This window comes from Gymnoscopelus microlampas, assembly GCF_963454915.1.
Source record: "Gymnoscopelus microlampas genome assembly, chromosome: 3".
In the NCBI taxonomy this organism is placed as follows: Eukaryota; Metazoa; Chordata; class Actinopteri; order Myctophiformes; family Myctophidae; genus Gymnoscopelus; species Gymnoscopelus microlampas.
The window spans coordinates 20673032-20686232 of NC_139940.1; the positions used below are offsets into that span (position 1 = coordinate 20673032).

Consider the following 13201-nt stretch of genomic DNA (forward strand, 5'->3'; position numbering starts at 1 on the left):
ATTCGAGGGGAAGGAGTAATATCTGTTATATGTATTGTAACAAATGTTAATATTATTGCAATCTAACAATTTAAACACTTTCAACCTCATAACGCTTTAATAGCGTTATGAGGTTGTAGATTGTCTATTTTCACCGCACAACACCAGCGCACAACAAGGTATAAGATAAGTCTTAAGTGGTTAAACTTATTCTGCTTTTGCACTGTAAACTGCTCACATAACACCAGTGAAGCTGGGCCGGAGATGTCAAATTAGCCTAAAGATAACGTGTCAGAAAATGCTCATTAGACATCCAGTTCCTGTGGTCCTGCAGCTGAGATGGGCCTGCATACAGTCAGAAGAGAAGCTGTACTGACATGTTTATGATATCAACCTCGTCTGCCAATGACTTGTGCAATAAATCAATATCCAGCCTGCTCTCCCCGATGCACACGCAGGCCAGGCCAAAGACAACGATGGGCTCACATTCCAAACACCAGACACTGACATTTACACTGCATCCATCCACAGAGGAATAGGAGAGATAGAGCAGGGGGGGAGGGTCAAATGATCCACCACTGTGAGAGAACAGCTTATATACAGTAAAGTCCTTTTTTGAATTTCTGTCCTGTTTTTACTGCTTTTTTTCTCATTCAGCAGCCAGGCAGCCATTTTCTGGCTCTGGGTAAAGTTCTCTTTGGCACAACTGGCTGGAAGCAGAAGGCAGCTGGGGTGAATGAGGTGTGCAGAGAGGTCACAGTGCTCACAGTTGGCAGGAGCCTCACATCGGCTTAGCAAGTACATTTTATTCATCCAGGCACCAAGGTCCCTTGTCATCACTCTCATAAGGGGATTTCAGTGGTAGATATCAGTGAATGCATATGCATGTGTGTATGCACACGCAATGCGTACGTGTATTTGTGGTTTTGTGAGTGAGTGTGTGTGTGTGTGTGTGTGTGTGCGTGCGTGCGTGCGTGCGTGCGTGTGCGCGCGCGTGCGTGCGTACGAGTCTAAAATGCTGAAACCAAAGTAACGAAACTTCAGTTGACAACTGTAGTCCCCCCTCCCTTTTTTTCTTGCATTGCCAAATCATGTATTTTTTACCACAATGTTTACTGTGGCACTGGATACACAGTGTCAGCGGAAAATGTCACATGGTACTCTCGGTTTCAGTTTTTTTGGTTAACACTTAAGGGGATGGGGCATTACACCAAAACCGATGTTTGGTTTCTTCTTTTTTCTATTGACAGAATAGAAACTGTTGACCATTTTCTGCACCCTACTTCTATTTGACAATTAACACGTTCGTAGACATTCGATATACAGTATAGGCACAGTACAGGTATGTTGACTGTCCACAATGTTCTCTTCTTTATTTTTTTTGCTATAATTGAAAATTCACAAAACCTTTCACAAAAAACATAATATTCGGAAATGTAAGAAAAGTGTCACTTTAATCAATTGTTTTCCTGGAGCGTTTTGTACCCTTGTTAGCTGTGGGGCAAGTGGAGAACACATACTATTTGGTTCCATTTGTACTCTTAGTTCTGAGTTAATTTAACAGGGACTTTACTGTGTATATTAAGCAGGAATATACTGCTGCTTTTAGTCTGCACAAAGCTGTGGCCGTTGTTTGGATTGGCTGATAACGGCACTGGCGACACTTCTAACTGAAATTGCCAAACTCTGGCAATTGCCAAATTCAAGTCCCAACACATGCTCATCTAGATAAGTCTATACGCACATGCACACACAGACACACGTGTGTGTGTGTGTGTGTGTGTGTGTGTGTGTGTGTGTGTGTGTGTGTGTGTGTGTGTGTGTGTGTGTGTGTGTGTGTGTGTGTGTGTGTGTGTGTGTGTGTGTGTGTGTGCATGCCTGCGTAAGAGGGCGAGAGTGTGTGTGGGGTGTGTGTGTGACTGTGCACACGGCCACACGCACATGCCCGTATACGCTCACAAAGTATGCACACTCACACAAGGGAGCCCTGAGGACAGTGGCCTTATCGCAGTGTTGGAGAGGAGACAGTGGCTCGGAGAGGATGGAGTGTTCGTCCTCTGCAGTCAGCCCTATCTTCTTCCTGTGTTACAGTCAACTCATGCAAACATTGCTGTGTCCTGCTGCGGAGCACACAATGTGCATTCCTATTGCTAGGAGAAGGCCTTCATTTTTCCTGCGTCGACACACTTCTAAAAAGCGCACAAAGAACGAGCCGAGAGCAAATCTTAAAGCTTTTAAGGAGTCTTTTTATGCGCAGCTCTCTTTTGAAGTGTGTGATGCGATGCAGGCAGACAGACAGAGAAGGCAGATAAAGGAGCCTCACTTCTACGGATCTGTCTCAAGCCCTTGCACCGGTACAGAGAGAGCACCCTTCAATCTATGCCGCTCTGTTTGCTCTGACAATTATGTTTGTTCAGGCGAGGGTGCTTCCATACTCAGCAGCAACGGTATTTGACTATTTCCTTCAGGCTGCTAACCTTACCTGAAAAACGACATTTAAAAAATTAAGCAGACATATGGAATGTACCGTAATGTGGAGAATTGTGTTCATTTCGATGGAGGTCCTCTTTACTCTCTTAGTGACTTCTGATCTTGGATGGAGTTTATTCATATGTTTTGTTTAAAAGGAACAGGATGCCGCCCTGTTGCATGAGGCCAGTGGTTATATGGGCAAGCCACAAAAGGGGCCCCTTTCATCCCCAATTTCAGCTCTCCTATGCTGCACAGCAGAATCTGTAGGTGTAGCAATGGATGTTTGTCGATTTTTATACTTCCAGAGCTAAATTATAACACTCTGGATTTTTTGGTGTTGCTGCCAAATGAGGCAGCAACATAACCATGCAGGTGACTCAATGAGCCATGACATCACAGGGGTACAAACGGGGGGAGCGGCATTGGGCACTTGAAAATCACCCACATCTCCATCCTGCTGAGGACTTTTGAAGGAGAATAAACCACCTGCTAGTGGGGAGCAACTGGAACACACAGTGATTTGGTGGCTTTGGCTGTTTGCTGTTTGGAGCAAGACAAACATCTGTATTCAAACATTTACCTACAACCCTCCCCCCTTCCCGGTAGTTGGTGCACACACATAGGAGGGTGCCAGGCATCTGATTTCTGCATCGCAATGCATTCCCTGTCCCGTGAATGGAGGTGGCTCAGTGGGCTGGGTGGACATATTTGTTTTGGAGGAGAGACCCAATAATCACCCGCTCCATCTTTGGACGATGGAAGAAGCTCTCTTTGTAACCTGCCTTGTTTCTCTGTCCACTACAACATCAGGCAAGATCTGGCACCCGCAATACTATTAAGTAACATTAAAAGTATGTTTCAACATCATACAGACGTATACAAATAGAGTTTTCACATACGTATATGTGTGTGTGTGTGTGTGTGTGTGTGTGTGTGTGTGTGTGTGTGTGTGTGTGTGTGTGTGTGTGTGTGTGTGTGTGTGTGTGTGTGTGTGTGTGTGTGTGTAAACCTCATCCAAATGCTAGCTACGTTGCTATGTGACAATCAACAGGCTTTGTGTTGGCAGTGTGAATGTGAACCTCCAGGAATAGAGCTTCTGGAACACGGCCAGCAAGCCTGAAACAGTGGAAAGTAGTTCAACAATAGGAAACGTTGAGAACACACGCTGAGCTACAGACACGTGGACACTGGAGCATGCAGTGTAACTAAGTACAATGTGCCTTTACTGGAGTGCTTTTAGTGACGCTCCTCAATGAGGGGAGCACAATTAAGATGTGAAGGAAAATAAAACGGGAAAGAGCGGGGTGCTGTGTGGAAAATAACTATTTCCTCTCACGCGTAGACAACTGTGACCCCCAGAGGCATCAAACTCTGCCGAGCTCAGCTAAAGAGAAAGGGAAAGCAATGTCATGTTGACATTCACTTGAGAGAGCATCAAAGAAGAAGCTATGAGTCAGAGAACAGGCTCATAGAAAGCCCAGTACATATAGGGGTGGGTAACACACTCCTCTGTCCAATACCAGAGTTATCGCGTTGCACAGTAACCTCCAGATAGGAGAGGTGCACGCAACGAGAATTGAGAGGGTGGTGGCAGGATGGAAGTGACAATGACAACAAGCATTATCCATGTCACCCGAAAAGGGCTCAAACATACCATCTGCATCCTGCTGGCCAGCTCCCCCCACCCACACCAGCCTCTGTTGCCTTGAGTGGGTACAGATGTGTTTCATACACACACACACACACACACACACACACACACACACACACACACACACACACACACACACACACACACACACACACACACACACACACACACACACACACTCACACTGTGGAGCTGTTGCAGAACCCCACAGGGTTCAACACAGGCTGGCACAAGCGACTGTAGCTAGTGTCACTACACATACAAAATCACTTGCAGGCGACCGTGTGTGGTAGTTATATAGTACAAACTGCAAACACTGTATTATGACGTTTCAGTGTTTTATTGCATATTAAGATGCAATAAAACTTGATTTGGAAAGGCAACGATCATGCAATAAACTGGGAAACCCAAATGATGACAGAGATCCCATCATTATCTGAAAATGGCAGAGGCTGGCAAAACAAACAAAAAATAAGGGGGAAAAGCAGGGGTCATAAATATGTACAGGGACAAATGTGTCCGTGGCAAGACTTGATGTATAATGTTCTTATTTTGATCATAAGACCCAATTACTGAATGTCAGTCTCCAGGTTTTCTATGACACTGATTTACTATGACACTATGCCACATTAGGAGTCCAAGAGGACAGTGGTTTGCTTTATTTTCAAGGACCCCCATAACTCTTGAGTGTACAAATGTACACATTTACATGTGTACACTCTCAGAGTTACATACCTGTAATGGTCATTTAGGGCTAGCTGTTTGCCTACTCATTTTGTATGTCCATGGCAAAAATAGAATTTTGACAAAAATGTCCACTACAAGCCAGCATGGGGATAACCCCTGGGGGAAAGCTTTAGGGAACACAACAAAAATCAAATGAAAAATACATTTTGGTGTAATAAATAATAATAATTTGTATCACTAGTCCAGATTAGAGTATACTCTTGAGACTGCATACCTTACTGTGTGTGTTGACAGTGGAAACAAGCACACACCCCTTCAACAACAACGCGCCCCCCTTCCACACCAGATGTGTTGTAATAAAGTGATGTTTTTCTCCTTACCTCCTTGACTTTGTCCCGGCGCTCCAGGGTCTTGGGGTCAGCTGGCTTGTCGCCCCCCTCTCTCCCCAGCGGCGGCTTGGTCAGACACTTCTTGAACTGGTTGTAATTTAAAGTATCCGAGTTGTCACTGTCGCCGTGATCCGAGGAGGTGGCTCTCTCTACGGCAGCAGCCTCCGTCTTGGACCTGCTCAGGTCCTCCAGCGCTGCCTTCCCTCCGGCGGCCGAGAGTCTCGCCTCCGTCGCCTCGTGAGTAACGGATGGTTTGCGGCTCAGTTTGAGCTTGGTGCTGGTCTCTCCCTTGGCCGAGGTTGCGATGCCCCTCAGATGGTCCTGTTGGTCCTTGAGCTTATTTTTCAAATGCTCCTTGGCATCGTTCTCGGGAGAACCGGACCGAGCCGTGACGGGCTGAGCCTCCGTCTTGGACAGAAACATTCGTTTTAACCGGACGGAGTCGGGCAAGAAGAACAGGGCCCCGAAGCACAGTGTTACCAATCCCGACAGAAACAGCAGAAACACGAACTTCTGGGAGAGGCGCAGACCCATGGCCGATGCCGAGACACCGGGCAACTTTCGGAAAACCATTGGAAACTTCTTTCTTGGGATGTCACCTTGGAAATAGTTGTAAGTTAAGTAACGCACTGTGACTGTGCTGTGGTTGTGACAGTGAGTCTCCACTGTACTGAGCAGCTTTCCCTATGAGCCTGGCTGCATGTGTAAAAAGTTGATCTGCGGGGTTTTAAAACACACCCCTATGACACTTGCAGAGGAACCTAAACCAGGCTGCCGGCCAGAACTCTTTTATCTCTCTATCGATTGGATGGATCTGCACAAGCAAAGGTTAGGTCAGCCTGGCATCTAGCATTTAACAGGCATTTCTTTTGTGTATGTATACCACTCCAGAATGTTTTATTGGCATCATCAGCTGATTAATTAATTAATGATGTATCTGAGCCCAGTTGGAAATTTTAACTCTGAGACAGCTACACACGGCATTTGGTAACAGATGCCACTGGCGCTTCTTGCTGGAGGAAGCACTATAGTCTATAAATAAAGACAACCCAGCAGGATGGCTGGATTTACACCAGGAATTCAGTCTGAAATACAAGTGCACTTTCAGTTAAAGATAATCGACTATACAAGCGTCTAAGCAATCGGGCCTATAATAATAAAGTTATCTCCATATGCATGATGCCACGGCGTGCAAATCGTCAATAACACGCTGTCGTGTGGGATTAAAATTAATCATGTGTGGAAGAGATCATCTTTCCGTCTGTCTCGTCCGTTCCTACAGAGAGATTACAGACCCACGTTGCTAGAATCGTCTGCAAGACCCAAGGAAATCACACCGATCACACGCTATTACGGGGTTGTATCCCTATCCTGTACAGTTTGTGGACGAAAACGTGCGTGTATCATGTCGCCATCCCGTTATTTATAATGCTCTTCAACGCCTTCCTCGGTTGGCGTCAATGAATGCACACAACAAACCGAACGGCAAATACGGTCGAGGGGGGGTTCTGTCCCACGCGAAGTTATTCTAGCCTCCGCCGATCCTTGGAATGAAAATATCCGCCGATCAGCTCCAGAAATCCAAGAAAAACAGTGTTTACCCGCCGTGCCGTCCGTCTGCCGTGCCGTATCCTCTGTCTCTCTCCCTCTCTCTCTCTCTCTCATGCGCACTCCTTGCTGTTCCGTGGATGCCCGCTGGCTCAGCAGCAAGTCGAGAAGATAGAGAGGGGAGAAATCTACCATCATATGTATCGTAGGATGAAACAACGCTGGCTGGAGGGAGCCTATAAGCTACAGTCGAGTGGGTTGGTCGTATTCTTTGATAGATATTCACAGCAGCTTATCAAAACACGTTTTTAAACCGTATGATCCCGCATGAACAGAAGGGGGGAAAGTCTGGATGTAGCTTTTTGTTCTAAAAATGTCATACACGGTGGGTGGTCGACTTAATTGCAATCCTAGTTTGGTATCAGACCTAGAAAACGACCACCAGTCGTTTTCCCGGTCTTATACCAAACTAGGGTTGCAATTAAGTCATATGCAGGTGGGTTATGTTATTAACTATCCCATTTTCAATAGCCAATCTTTATTTTTTATTTTATTTTACTTTTAAAAACACCAAAACGTGATTGTACTTTACTAAACAAATACATAGATCCTATTTATAAATCCGTATTTCTCAACAATAAGATATTGTTTGAATGTATAGCATGTTGTCATGCAATAGTAATGAAAGGGCCCAGTGTCCTCTAACACCACTTGGCACATGTCACACTCAATAAAGCCCTGTCTTGTTAACACCCAAACAAAATGCATGCTGTAATTACCCTGTAATAGCAGGTTGGTTACTTGCAACAGCATGACATATAATCTTAATTATGGTTTGTCGTTAATATGCAACCATATATACATCCTTTCCTAATGTTTGGCAGACTTTGAATTTGCCCTTCATTTTTAAAGCCACAACAAAAGAGTGCAGGTGCTTCAGAAGTTTGGAAAGTTAAGTGTTTCGCCTACATAAGCAAAGTGGAGGATGAATCGTAGACGTGCTGTCGTCTAGAGATTAAATAAGATAGATGGTTCCATGTGGGGGCCATTACTGTAGAACGCACCACAGCACTATCGGACTAACTCTCCTAATCTTAAGGCGTTTAAGGCAAAAATGAGAAAAGATTGGTCTGACGACAATACCTGACAAGACCCCGACCCCCCCACTCCACTATTCATTACACCTTTCACTACAGTAATGTGTAACTTGTGTAACAGAACTTGTAAAAATATTGCACAGGGGTTTGCAGGACATCCAAGGATATTAGCATTCTTGTCAAAAAGCCATGTCAGTAAAGCCTAATCAGAATCAATATGGTGTATTGAATACAGAACATCAATATCATTGACATTACAGATAATGCCCTGGATGACTCATAAACTCTTGATGAACATCACCAAAATCAATCTGTCTGTCTGTCTGTCCGTCCGTCCGTCCGTCCGTCCGTCCGTCCGTCCGTCCGTCCGTTCGTCCGTCCGTCCGTCCGTCCATCTATCTTACTGACATTAACATCACACTGTAAAACTAGAGACTTATTTGCCACAGGAGGAGTAATCCATGAGAAAGGAGAGGCGTACACCAAAACATGACTCCCTCAGATATGATTTCTTCAGACAGTTTGCTTCTTCAGAAAGTGAGGACAAAGCTGTCATTGGAACCATGGCCAACATCTGAAACATAGACACATTCTCATGGTACTTCATCTTCTAAAAAGGTGTCAGGTTCATGCAGAGGGATGTCAGCTGTCTTCTAGGTAATTCATGTCACATTTGACCCCACATTATTTTACCGCCAAGCTGTCTCCCTTGGTGGCCCTAATTGAATCAGACTGGTTCTCTGTAATTTACACACAGGCAAAGACAGAAGACAGAACTGTTGAATTTAGTCCTTTTTTTCTCAGCAGTATGTCTCTTTTCCTCTGGGAGCTGATAAAACAGCAATGGGTTTGAGGGCTTTGTCACTGACAAAGCAGTGCATTTTTAGTTATAAAGTAGTGCTTTGTCAAGGGCTTTGTCAAGTTTAGCTGTGAACAGATTTCTGTCCTGCATTATCCTGTGGAACCCTGCAAAACTTTGCAGTGCACAGTTCATGGAGGTGCACTTCCATTGGCTTTGAATGTGAACACTGAAGAATTCTTGAACTTGAACTGTATATGGATTATTCATACAGGTACATGCATTTCACATTCCTACAAAAGTAAAGAGCGAGCGGCTCGACTACTAAAAACAACTTAATAGACTCGTCAAGTCACCGTGTCTAAAAAGGCCAAGTTATGCATGAGTCGAGTCATTGAGCTTGCATGAAGCTGTGCTGGCCGGTGACAACCTAGTTTATCATGAGGATGGATGTGTAAGGCAATACGCTCTCACCATTACCAACAGTCCAGGGTGAAATCAAAGCAGAGCAATTTTTCATTTGAAATGAATGGTTTGTGCAGCTAAATGGGTCCCTCAATGACTGTGTGGATTGTATGCCTTGCATTTTCACTCCTCTCTTGATGCAAGCATGATTCTCTAGAGAGTGCAGTATTGTACATGATTTCACTACCAAAATATCACATGTAGCAGTTAGTTAAGCAGAACATGCAGTGCAGAAAGAAACCTCATCGGTATTGGTCCAATGTGTCCTGGACAAATACATGTTCCAATGTTCCCAGGGTCTATATTATGCTACAGTATAGTGCATGTTGTTTGCTTGTGGTTGAAAAGAAGAAGAATGAATCCCTCATTATTGGAATGACTCACTGTTTATCTGCTGAGAATCACCATTTACATAAACAACACACAACTGGGAATTGTGTGCCCTCTATTTAAATTCGCAGAGGGCAGTGATCAGTTCTCCTTATGTTAGAGGCATGAGATTTATTGGCTGTCATTTACCAATACACAGGATCTGATGAGTGCCTGACTGAATATTAGAGGAGGATGAGGGGTTGGGGACAGAATGTTTCATCGAATTAGGCGTGCAGCACCTGCTGAAGGTGCTGAAACACAATATTCTCTGTAGCTGTACTGCATCTATTGTGTAGATAAGGACATCTAATAGATCATTCTGGCTACAAACATCTGACTCAACACTGCCCATTTTCCAGTGCGAGCTCTCAACACACATAACGCATTGCTACAGTAGGTGTCCTCCTCAGTAGCATGACAGGATTCACACAGGAATACCGGAGAAGTTCTCGTTGAAGGTTAACAAAGTACTGCTGATCTATTATATGTTGACATGTAATGACTTGGATAACGGTGTAAATATGAGAGACATGTCCCGGCATAGTACCTTGTCCTTTAAAACATTTTATGCAAAGGGTCACAGACTCTAATATGTCCCACGATCCATAACCACTTCTGGTCTTGTACTCAAAAAATCATTTCTGTGCTGATCGTGCCTATGTTTTATTCATCAGCCTAGATGCCAATGAGAAAAGTCCATCTCTGTGTATCTGCTCTTTCCAATACATCAAACAGAAGGCAGTGACGTATTGGCCCATGCCAGCGTGTCCGGATTAATAATGCCACTGCTTCTGCTATTTGTTTCTTAAAGCACCCGACTGCGCAGAGCCCTGACATTGGAAATAATTGCTAGGGAGCATGCTCGGTGCCTGCAGCTCATCTTTAGCCATCAATATTAACAGTATATGCTGTGTTTGAGGGCCATGGATCAGTGAAGCAGTACTGACCATGGGGCATGGTGGCAGACTGCACAGATGTGTCAGTGAAGCAGTAGGCCACGTGGGTCATGGTGGGAGAGTACACAGATATGTCAGTGAAGCAGTACTGGCCATGGGTCATGGTGAGAGAGTACATAGATGTGTCAGAGGACACATAAGAGGACACTGTGCCTTGTCCCAGGGGGATGCTAAGAATTCTGGGGCCCCCCATGACAGAATTTGACACTGCCCTCCACACCACTAACATCCTCTTGGCACAATATAACTGCATTCTGTGAAGCCCTGGGCCAGTTTTTCACCTTACTGGCAGTGCCACTGGGTAGCTCAGTTAGAACCACACGTGGCTTGCAATAGGGTGAAATCCCAAAGGTCTTTGATACTGCCACATGTGGATTCATGAGGTATAGCCTATTCTGTAGTGATATATTTCTTCTGAGATATAGAGAAATAATTCCATTAGATGTCCGAATGATGCGCCTCAACGGTGGTGGAAGAAATTCTGTGAATAATTACTGATGTGAAAATAGCAATACCACAATGTAGAAATACTCTGGTAAAAGTAAATGGCCTGTATTCAAAATTTGACTTGGGTGAAAGTACAAAACGATTGGCATCAAAATCTACTTACAAATGTACTAAAAGAAGAATGGCCTGTTTCACAATAATATTATTGGATTGCAATTAGTAATGCATAATGTGTTCATCACTTTAATGTTGCAGCTGGTAAAGTTGGGCAGATTTTAATTACGTACTGTATGTGCTGCTGGGTAGCTTAACCTATAATTATACATCATCATTTATCACTTAATGTACGTTTTGTAATAATAATGTAAATCTGCAAAGTAACTAAAGCTGTCAAATAAAAATAATAATAGTTTTGTAAAAAGTAGCTACAATAATTGCCTCTGACATGTAGTGGAGTATGATATAAAAAAAAAAGAAGTAAATGTGTCTATTCAAAATCAAAACATTCCTTGATGGCTAACAAAATCTTCCAAACACATTATTACCCCTCAGTGAAATTCAAAGCCTAGAGTGCTCTCATTCCATTCCCAAACATTAATTTGAGAGAAACATTGAAGCAACAGAGTTTTATTGCCTAAACACAATTAGCCATACATTACAGCAGGTCTATGGGCCATATAAATGGATGTCATGCAATAACACAACTGACAGAATGGGAACACAATAAGCCTCGGCCTCCATCCCTCTCAACACACATGCTACAGTATTTTTCCACATAACTCATTTGACAGTGATTCTAATAGTAAAACTGTCAACTTGATTCTGTGATTGATTGATTGAATACTTTATTAGTCAGAAATGTAAACAGCACGAGGTACAGTCAGACATTAAGGCTATAAGGATAACACAAAAATGTCTTAGGGACTTGTTTCCATTGTGCTCCTATGTAGGCCTATTTGAATCATCAATATAGTATTAAAAAAATAACATAATAATGGCAATACATGTTTAATATTCATGGCTGTACAGTGCCATCATCTGGTAAGTACTGCATATAGCATCAAAAATAAGTTGTAGTTGCTGGGTGAGAACACATTTTTGTGTATTTCATTTATAATTCTAAAAGCTATTCTACAACAATATGTCTGAAAGACTGCCACAGGCATGTGGCCTTGCCTGTTCCATCAGTGACTTGCAAATGATTTTAGTTTACTATTTGAGAGAGGCAGCCGCATCATTCAAAACGAACAGAACCATTTAATGTAAAGGATTGGTCAGGCTACTACTTTGGCCTTACATCTACAACTCATTTAATCCCTGCTCACTTTGTTAGGATGGGATGGCTCAGGGTAGAGGACAGAGTACAGCAACTTGCAATGGGCATGGTCTACAAGATACACTACACCACAAAGACACCCATGTACCCGTCAAACTACTTTAAAAAATGACATCCACAATCACAACACCAGAGGGAGCTCCACAAATCACGTTCAACCCAGATTTGGCTCTAACAAGGGATTACATTTGTTCTACTGCAATGCCACAAAAATGTAACCTGACTCTGTCAAATGGAAGAAGCTTGCGACACACATTTTGTTTCACAGCCTACTTCCATCTGAGACTCCGGTAGCAGAATCGATGCAAGACGGTGTTTCATTTTTTCAAGCTACTTGGCAGGTGATTGGATGATCACGGCCCTAGCAGCCGCTGATTGGTTCGTACACACAGTGACCGGGTATCTTTACTCCCTGGGCGATCCCAGATGCAGGGCGTATTGTGAAACTCAATACCCTACCCCCCGAACTGTTTACTGTACATATTGTTTTTCTCGATTTATACTCGTTTATATGATGTTTTTGCATAGTAGTGTATATTTGTCTGTCATAAAATGTTTTGATGAATTGAGTACAAAGGACCCCAATGGAAACAAGCCATAGTGCTTTCTTGGGTTTAAAATCCTCTTAACAGACCTTGTATTGAACTGTAGGCCTACTTCCCTGTGCTTGTCTTTGCAAACTGATAATAAAGTATTCAATCAATCAATTAAGGATAAAAAGTGATCAGGAGAAAATGAACAGAGGAGTCCGTGTGCAAAGAGAGATCATTTAATGTGTGTATATTAGTGATCTTAGTTTTGTATTAGTTTAGTAGTTTTATGATGTATTGTTGTTATTAGCCTTTTAATAATTAGTCTGTATTTGGTGCTATTGGTAGTAGATTTTTGGTATTATGGATGACATGTTTGTCTTTGTTATGTCCTGTTATGTTGTTACTGGCAGAGCTGTGTAACATTTATTTGCCTTTTCTCTTGGCCAGTGCGCACTCGTAAAAGAAACAAT

The 13201-nt window shown here is 43.3% G+C and overlaps 1 protein-coding gene across 2 annotated transcripts in view; it reads right to left on the reverse strand.

Annotated features, from left to right (window-relative positions):
• LOC311038358 (mannosyl-oligosaccharide 1,2-alpha-mannosidase IA) overlaps positions 1-6921 on the reverse strand; it is a 225185-nt gene extending 218264 nt beyond the window's left edge. Inside the window, exon 1 of one of the 2 annotated variants that reach the window (XM_084047836.1) lies at positions 5170-6921. In XM_084047836.1, coding sequence (XP_083903962.1) covers positions 5170-5751 — 582 coding nt within the window. In that variant the 5' untranslated portion in view covers positions 5752-6921. The remainder of the gene's footprint in view (positions 1-5169) is intronic. The other variant, XM_084047837.1, reaches the window with a different exon arrangement.
• Between the last annotated feature and the right edge of the window lie 6280 nt (positions 6922-13201).